Source organism: Rhagoletis zephyria, unplaced genomic scaffold (genome assembly GCF_001687245.7).
Source record: "Rhagoletis zephyria isolate East Lansing unplaced genomic scaffold, Rhagoletis_zephyria_1.1 Rzeph_scaffold_09681, whole genome shotgun sequence".
Taxonomy (NCBI): domain Eukaryota; kingdom Metazoa; phylum Arthropoda; class Insecta; order Diptera; family Tephritidae; genus Rhagoletis; species Rhagoletis zephyria.
This window is the reverse complement of record NW_016166759.1, coordinates 2,596-11,661: the sequence shown is the minus strand read 5'-3', so window position 1 is coordinate 11,661 and position 9,066 is coordinate 2,596. Positions and strand designations below refer to the sequence as shown.

The 9,066-nt window shown below is 32.9% G+C and overlaps 1 protein-coding gene across 1 annotated transcript; it reads left to right on the top strand.

The window, feature by feature from the left end:
* The first annotated feature begins 7,612 nt into the window (after positions 1–7,612).
* On the top strand, positions 7,613–8,630 carry LOC108375952 (uncharacterized). Its single transcript, XM_017632110.1, has 3 exons — positions 7,613–7,851; positions 7,931–8,131; positions 8,215–8,630. The coding sequence occupies exons 1-3, from the start codon at positions 7,807–7,809 to the stop codon at positions 8,476–8,478; spliced, it is 510 nt and encodes a 169-aa protein (XP_017487599.1). The 5' UTR covers positions 7,613–7,806; the 3' UTR covers positions 8,479–8,630.
* The last annotated feature ends 436 nt before the right edge of the window (positions 8,631–9,066 follow it).

Here is a 9,066-nt window from a genome sequence, read left to right as displayed (position 1 = left end):
AATACTAATTATGGAACTAAACTAAGTATTTACACTATCAGTTTGTATTTTGCATTGTAAACTATTCTTGTATGCATATATATACATATATATGTATGTACTAGGTTGATTGACTCGGTTTTTCCAAACTGGATTTAGCCGGTTTTTTTCAAAATTTGTGGACGGTTTTTTGAAATCGTTATTTTTCGAATATCGAAATAACCGGAGTTTTGTTCTCGAACAAACCGGGGGTTTTCTAGAATATTTATAAAACTGCATCTTGAAATTCATTGTAAATACTTATAGATCAATAAATGAATTATACTTTTTGTTTTGATTAAACCGCAAACAGAACGTTTTCACTAATCTTGCTCTTAAATCAAATCAAGTTCTCTTCGAAGATTCTTTTTGGGTATACTTATTTATGTTTTTAAAATTGAAGAATATGCAGCAATGAATGTACGTGGAAGATGAGAACCTTTGTAGACTGCAGGTTTACATTACGAGTGTTTTCATAACATGCATGTAAAATGTTAGCCAAACAAAGTTCTGCTAAAAAGCTAAGCAAAATGCAGCTTGAGTAATTTATATTCCACCACATCTCATTCCAGTGGGCATTTGATTCACGAAATGATTTATTAAAATGTTTCAAAAACCTGTAGATATTTCAGCAAACAATTAATTGCAATTCTTGTTTTAGAAAATACTTATAAAAGGGTCGGGTNATTACATACAATTAATTGCAATTCTTGTTTTAGAAAATACTTATAAAAGGGTCGGGTTAAGGGTTTTAACAACAAAGAAAAAATCAGTTGATCCCAGAACTTTTTAAATATTTATTAGATCTAATGTTTGCTTCACTGTTAATCCAAATAACTGAACTTCCATTTAATTGTCTTTTAAATAAAGGTCATCCTAATTTTGATAGTTTTATTCAATTTTCGGATTTAATTTCTGACTAAACTCTAACCGTTAAACAAACGCGAAAAATGAAAATCAAATATCCGATCTAAACGGATTTTTCTGAAATTAAGAACTAAAAATCGGTTTTTTAATTGCCTGTTTCCGAATAACTTGGAGACTGGGTTTGCAAAAAAGTCCAATAAAGAATCTGAGCCTGTATATTGATCCGAGAAAATTATATTGTCCTCAAAAGAGAGCAACCCATTTTCTTACGTGTTATTCTTGTGGGAAAAATAACGCTGAATGCCCGACCCCTTAGAATTATCCTAAATATGGGACATTTATCGAGAATCATTACCATACCAAAGACTAAAATCTGAGACGGTTTCCGGTATTGCAGGATTTCTATTTTTTTTTTGCGTGGTCTAATGTACATACATTAGGGATATTTCGAATGTCAAATTTTTCACATTCGTGAATGCGAATGCGAAAGTTAGGAATAACATTAAAAAAGCTATAATCAACTCAAGTCATCGTTTTTATTACTTAAAAATTTTGTAAATTATTAGAAGATTGAACGAGTACTTAACCTATACNCATTAAAAAAGCTATAATCAACTCAAGTCATCGTTTTTATTAATTAAAAATTTTGTAAATTATTAGAAGATTGAACGAGTACTTAACCTATACAGTGTTTTAATCTGGTAGTCAAAGTTCAAAAGGGACACATTGTATTTAAAAAAAAGGAATTTCGCTGCCTTTTCTCCCATGAGACGCTTTCTTAGAGGTTCGTATACAAGGTCGGATGCACTGAACAATTGCTCACTTGGAACGCTGGCATGTGGAGCGCTCAAATATTTGCGGGACAGATCTCTCAATTTGACGTATTTTAGTTCAGGTTTCCACCGATCGAGAGAATTTTACCAGTTTTTCTTTAAGATAGGCCTTCAATTGAGCTTTAATTTCACATTTTTTAATGTCTCTAGATTCAACATCCGAGCCGTCGCTTTCGCTGGAGGAATATAAAATTATTTCTAGGATGCTTATAAAACTTGTTGAAGGCCCATCAATGTTGCTTGATAAACTACTAAATCGTTTAGCGCCTGGAGCTAAAAGCCGGTTATTGTCCGCACCCTGGTTACACAGACTTATAGCCATTTAAACAATGTCAGAGTGGACCCTCTGCCCATGTACACATTCGCATCCGCAAAACATTCGTATCATTTGATGCGAATGCGAATGCAAATATTCGCAACATCCTTGGCATGCATATATTGTGTAGATACATACATATGTACATACATACGTGGGACAATAGCGAATTTATTGTCGCCCTCTGTTATCAACACTTGACATTAGTACACAAAAAATGTTTTCTTTTGTTTCATTTGCTAAAACACATACAGCATGGTAAATACATATCCACATTTTATTCGAATGTGGTACATTACAGCTCAATCTAGTGTTGCGAGCGTGAGTTTTTCTACGCAAGCAGGCAAGTTTTCATAAGTTTTTGATAAACCGAAATTAATTTGCGTGCGTGATTTCTCAGAGTAGCATTCCTGTCAAATCTATTTAAGTTTGTTAAATAGTCGCACCAAAATGTCGATTGAGGTAAACGTCAAATCGAAATGTCACGCAAGACAAATCGTGGAATTTGAGTTAGCTTTTAACGCACGCCGTTCAATTTCTTCAATTTGGTCTCATACAAGTTGTATGTGCATGAGAAATTTTTGGCAGTAAATTGCCGGCGTGCGTGAATATTACGTTGGCCTGTAAGTACTCTAAGTACGTGCACGTTGCGTTTGAAAATTTAGAAAACTACTAGATCGCCCTCACCCGCCTCGCTGAGTGTATGAAATTTTTGCGTGCTACATTGAGCAAAATTTATTTCAAGAAAACTCAATTCAAAAACAGGAGCTTTAAAATTTGTTTAACCATCTTCAAAATATTTTCAAACTAAAACTTTCTTAAACTTCTCACTTGTCATACTTTTTCAACTCAATTGAGATTTTAAACAGATGGAAACCCTTTACATTTAGTTTTGAAATTAAGCCCTTTTAAAATCGTTTTGATTGATTCCCATGTTGTAATAATTCATTTAAATTATTGAATAGTTTGAATTTAACCTTTTAAACAGTTGGCAACCTTTTTAAACCTCTTTCGTCTAACACTCATATTGTGATACATATTCAAAACCATTTCGATTCATACCAATCTATACCAATATATATTTTGAAAGCCTTTTTTTGTGTTCGCAAAGCTCGAGAACGGCCCAACCGATTTTTTTAATTTCCGAAACCTGATTCAGACTCGGAACCTCCCATAAAAACCGAATTTTTCATACCGAATATCTCTGGAAATGTTCATGGTAGAGTACTGGAACTTGGTGTGGAGATGTATGAAATCAATCTTATACTCATGGAGAAAAACGGGCTATTTGAAAAGAGGGCGTGGCGCCGTACAAACATATATATAATTCATTTGTAGGTGTGTTTGTGAGTGAAATCCTCCTAAATTCTCGGACGGATTTTAACGAAATTTTTTGTGTGTTTTTTGAGTAACTCTCTGGATAGTGTAGATTCACAAATTGACCCGCCAGTTGGCACTGGAGTCAAATTATTGCTAAAAATCTTATTGATGATTCACTTTGGCTAATATTCAAAATATGTATTGGTAACGGTAAAGGCAATACTATTGCAAAAAAGAGCTGCCACGTGGCGCTGGAGTCATTACGAATAATCGCCAAGTTAGAAAAAGTGCCGCGAATGTCACATAAATGTCGCGAATAAATACATCTCTTGCACCATTGAGTATATTGAATTTTTATGTGTTACGATTGGCCCAATGTATGTGATTTTTGCCAGTATTGTTATGCCTTAAAGCTTCATTCGGAGACACAAGGGTTGAGTTGTGCATGGGTAAATCTCAAATCACTACCGATAAATCAACCGCCAAAACCATTGCGCGCCTTTTACTGTAATAAATTCAAGTAAAAAAAAAAGATTTTCACTTAAATTGCTTTCGTGAAACTTACTATTAAGGTATTTCGTCTGAAATAAGTCTATGTATATTGGATTTCTGTAGAACAATTATACGCGTCCTTCTTGAAATTGTCACCAACTATACTATAAAGTTTCTGGGACAGATTAACTATAGAACCGGATCATTGTTGCCGCCAGGGAGTGAAGGGGAAATGTTTTTCAAATTTATTTCGTTATGAGATTAACCGTTATATGAAATGTTACACAATTAGAGAATTTCAAGAACGACCACCAAACCATAATCTTAGCCGATGAGCGTGCCAATGGAAATCGTAAACGTGAATTGTTGGTGAAAATGTTAGACCAAAAAGAATTAATAAAAGAAAATTATTTTGAGCGGGACGAAGTTCGCCGGGTCTGCTACTATTATAATATTTCATTTAAACTAATTAAGTTGAATTTTTAAAAAGGTGGCAACCCTTGTGTAAGACTTCAATATTATTCTAAACTTTAAAACTAAAGGTTTCTTAACAATATTTTGTTTGACAACCATATTTTAATTCTTCAGATGGCTTGCGTATAATTAATTTAAATTTTACTTTTCAAACAGGTGGCAACCCTTTTCAAAATATATTAAACTACAGCTTTTTTAAGTCTCTTAACATCCAGCCCTCATGATTTTATATATCTCCATACCAAGTTCCAGTAATCTACCAAAAATATGTCCTGAGAAATGCAGTATGAAAAATTCCGTTTGTATGGGATGTGCCATGCCCTCTTGCCTAATCGAGATTAAATGTATCCTATATTTTAAGTTGGGCTAAATAAGAGCAGTGTACAAAATTTCATGATGATCGGTTGAATAGTTTAGGCGTGAAAGCGTAGCAAACAAACAAACTCACTTTCGGATTTATAATATTAGTAAGGATATCCGTTCAGGGAAAATACAAAATATACAAAATAATTGAAAATCGTAAACTCTATACGCATTTATTATGAAAAATAACTCGCAGAATCTGAATATGAATGCAAAAATATAAAAAAAATACATTTTAATTTTTTCCAAAAATTGCACTTTTCACGATTATCAATTACATTGTATATGTTTATACATGTAGATTGGCGCTTAGACAATATGTTAATGTTTGGCTGAGCTTCTCCTCCGTTTTATGACGTTCGCCTTCATGTTGTCACACAAAGAGGAGGAACCTAGAGTTTTACGCCGACGGCGCACAGTGGGGCAAAAAAGGTTGCTGTGGACAAATCAATTTTGAGAGCCCAAATATGAACCGATTTCAAGCTCCTTTTTTTAAAATAAGAGATAATTAAATTTCGCGTCAATCTATCCATGGTGATTTTTTAAAAAAGCTCTAGCTTTTTATTAATTATTGTGAAAAATGAAAGAAAAAAATTTTACGTTTGAATGCTTCCAATTGTTTGGAAATTACTTGCAATTAATTTCAAATGCCGGCAATTATTTAAAAAACTATTCATAAATATTTTTCCATAGGAAACATTTAATTAAAAAATATTTTTAATTTGCCATCTATACTGATATATATTTTGAAAGCTGTGTCAAAGGATGATAATAGAAGAAGAATAATTTCGATATATCAAGGGGCGTGGCACCTCCCATACAAACTAAAATTTTTACAGTTATAATAGTTTTTCAGTTGTAATATCAACGCCAAACTCATAGAAAAAATGGGAGTTATTGAAAAAGAGGGCGTGGCACCTCCCATACAAACTGAATTTCTCACATTAGAATGTGTATGTGGTGTGAGAAATTCAGTTGGTATGGGAGGTGCCACGCCCCCTTTTTCAATAATCCCCATTTTTCCATGAGTTTGGCGTTGATATTATATATCTCTGTACTAAATTGCAGCATTCGACGGAGAATACTTCCAGAGATATGTTGTGTGAAAACTTCAGTTTGTATGGGAGGTGCCACGCCCACTTGATTTATCGAAATTGCTTTTGATCTATTATCATCCTTGGATAGGATAGTCTGGAGTCGATGCCCAAAATTTCAAAAATATCGGTACAGCTGTTCACAAGTTTTTCGATTAGAAACGGAAACGGCTTTCAAATTACATATTAGTATAAATAACAAATGAAATACATTTTTTAATAAAATCTATCCTATATAAAAATGATTATGAATAATTTTTTAAATAATTGCAGACATTTGAAATTAATTTCAAGTATTTTCCAAAAAAGTGGAAGCCTTCAAACGTAATTTTTTTTCCTTTCATTTTTGAACATAAATAAATAAAAAGCAGAGCTTTTTTAAAAAATCGCCCCGGATAGATCGACACGAAATTTAATTATCTTTTATTTAAAGAAAAAGAAATTTGAAATCGGTTCATATTTGGGCTCTCAAAATTAATTTGTCCACAGCAACCTTTTTTGCTCCACTGTGCGGCGTTTGTATTTTTACCAGGGACCGTAAATAACAGTTACTTTTTTTCAAGAGTTAAACTTGGCCAGATATTTTTAAGTGGAAAATAAAAGTATTTTTTTAATAATAAACAAACCGCTTATCCAAATTAAACAAGTTTGGTATCAACTGAAACAGGGCTAAAATAGTTTTAAAACTGAAATGTTTAGACGAGGAAAGCCAGCGGAAAGCCAGCTATTGAAAAACATTTCAATAAAAAATGTTTTTTAATTACCATAGGGCAAACCTTGTGTCAGGCATTTCTTTTGCATTAGATTTTAAAATTAATGCATTTTATTGTTGTGAATTTACAAATGCAACGAATATGCAAGCCCAAGAGCATATGCACAAGATTCTGAACAGCCCTATTAACTTTTTTTCAAGCAAAGATTAACAACTACGATTAAACGAAAAGTTGCACCATATAAGCGAGCGAGAACAAATTTAAGTATGTCTTTTTTAACGTTATCTCTACAGCCGCTTTAACCGAATGTATGCACGGTCGACTACTAGCTTGTTATCACGGGCTTAATTTTTTTATTTATAGTTTTATAAAGCGAAACGTAACAGTTTCAGTGCATAGGCTATAGGGGCTGTCCATTACTTTATGCATTGCAAAATTTTCCGACTGGGTACATGCATACATATGGGCATATCCTGGGATACGGACGCGACATTCGTACGACTTTAGAGTTAAATAAATCATACGAGAACTGAAGTCACTTTTAGAAAATTTTGCCGTTTTGTAGCTTTTATACCGTCCTTTGGTTAACAAAAAAACTAAGTGCGCTTGGAACACTGACGTCGAGAAAATCGATGAAAAGGAGGGCATAATGGACGCGACAAAAATATTAGTGATTTCAGAGTACATGTGAAAATAAGCAAAACTCAGCGAATCCTGTAAGGTTTTCCTTTATTAAACAATCATTAAATAAAGTCAAATTATGGACCGTTACAACCAATTCATTTTTGATCAGAAGCAATTCGTTGTTGATTTAATTTTGAATTAAATTCTGGTAAAGGACGCGACTTATCGGACGTGACAGATTTTTCTCCCATACAATATTTTTACTACATAGTAACACATACTAAATTTAATTTTTTTATTTAATTTTTTCAGATCTTTTCTCTTCGTCGTTTCGCGTTTTCATAACCCCTTTTCGCCATCTGAATACGAAATTTAAAGTTATAAAGCCGTTTGAATTCATTTACTTGCATTTTCTTTTTACCTTTTTGGGAAATGCCCATTTGTATTTATGCACATGAATACAATACAATACAATAATCGGAATCTGCACTATTTAACACATAAAACATATATATTTGTAGACATAAGCACATAAGCTCTAATCCAAATCACTTCTGAATACTATTTTAATAAGTTATCGGATGATCTTTGAACATCCGAACATTTATTTCCGATTGTATATAAACTCAGACGTCGATCCACTTTAATTAGTCTCGTTGTGACAGTTGGGTAAGCAGTTACAGTTTTTCAACATGGGTTTTAAGCCTCTTCTTCTTCTTTGCGTCGTCCTTTTTGCGGTAAGAACCTTAATGCAATAAAGTTGTAAATGTACATACATATGTATTTTCAAAAGAAAACTCAAAACCTCCTTTTCAGTCCGCCTCTGCCCGCTCGGTACGCGATGTTTCCACTGGTGAAGAAGCTCCATCGGCTTTGAATTTATTTGAAATCATAAACGAGAACTTTAAAAAAATTGGTGATACAGTTTCGAAATCAATCAACCCTCAACAATTTGAGGAGACAGGGCGTGATTTAGCTAAACAATTAGACCAATGGAGTGCTAATATCAAAAAAGAGGTAAGAACTACTGAATCTGCTTATAAAAGATACATTCAGAAGATGGTAGTTTTTTATTTATGGTAATCAACTTTGTTTTGCAGACAGAGAGCTGGAAAGACAATCCAGCTATTAAAAGTTTCGTCAAGACTGTGGATAATGCCGTGGAAGAAATAAAGAAATCAACTGACGTAAAAGGCATTGTTGATGCAATAAGTGTTGAAAAAGAAAAGTTGGGTCCTAAGCTCAAGGAACTTAAGGAAACTACAGAACCTCAACTTAAAGATCTTTCACAAAAGATTTTGGAACAAACCTCTTCAACCGTTCAGGATATTGCCAAGCTTTTTCAACAAGAAGTAAAGCAATAAATTGTACAACAGACTGCATGAAGTATAGGACAATATAATTTAAAAGTTCTCAGCGAATCGTTGTTAATAAATCTCGCTTTTTTCCTATCAACTTTGTTGTAAAAGTGTATCGGAGAGCAAATTAACAAAATATATACTGAACAAACATTCTTTCCAATGGCCTTTGGAATGATAAAGCTTTCAGTCTGTAGGGTAAACAACTTTGAGGAAAGAAATAAATACATACATACGTTGTTTCTTTCTTTTATATTAGAGTAGTAATGTGCGGAACACAATGTAAAGTCGTGAATTTAGGGTTCAAAAAGTTCAAGTTCAAATAATTATTTATTTTTCTGGTTTTGCTCACAAATTTCATACCTACATACATATATGCATATACATACATATATATCTGCTGGAACAAAGTATTGGCACAGCGAATTTTTCACAATATATGCAAACATTTTTATTCTAATATTTTTCCGCCAATTTTGTATAAAAATTTGGTTCATTTTACAGCAAAAAACATACATAATTCCTAAACTTAGTGAAAAACTCACGAAAATTCAGCAATTTTCATGCAACTTTTTAATCTGATTTTTTCGAATT

Coding starts and splice junctions, on each gene's coding strand:
- LOC108375952 (XM_017632110.1), top strand. CDS start 7,807: ATGGGTTTTAAGCCTCTTCTTCTTCTTTGCGTCGTCCTTTTTGCG. Junction 7,852..7,930: donor TTTGCGTCGTCCTTTTTGCG/GTAAGAACCTTA, acceptor CCTCCTTTTCAG/TCCGCCTCTGCCCGCTCGGT. Junction 8,132..8,214: donor GTGCTAATATCAAAAAAGAG/GTAAGAACTACT, acceptor TTTGTTTTGCAG/ACAGAGAGCTGGAAAGACAA.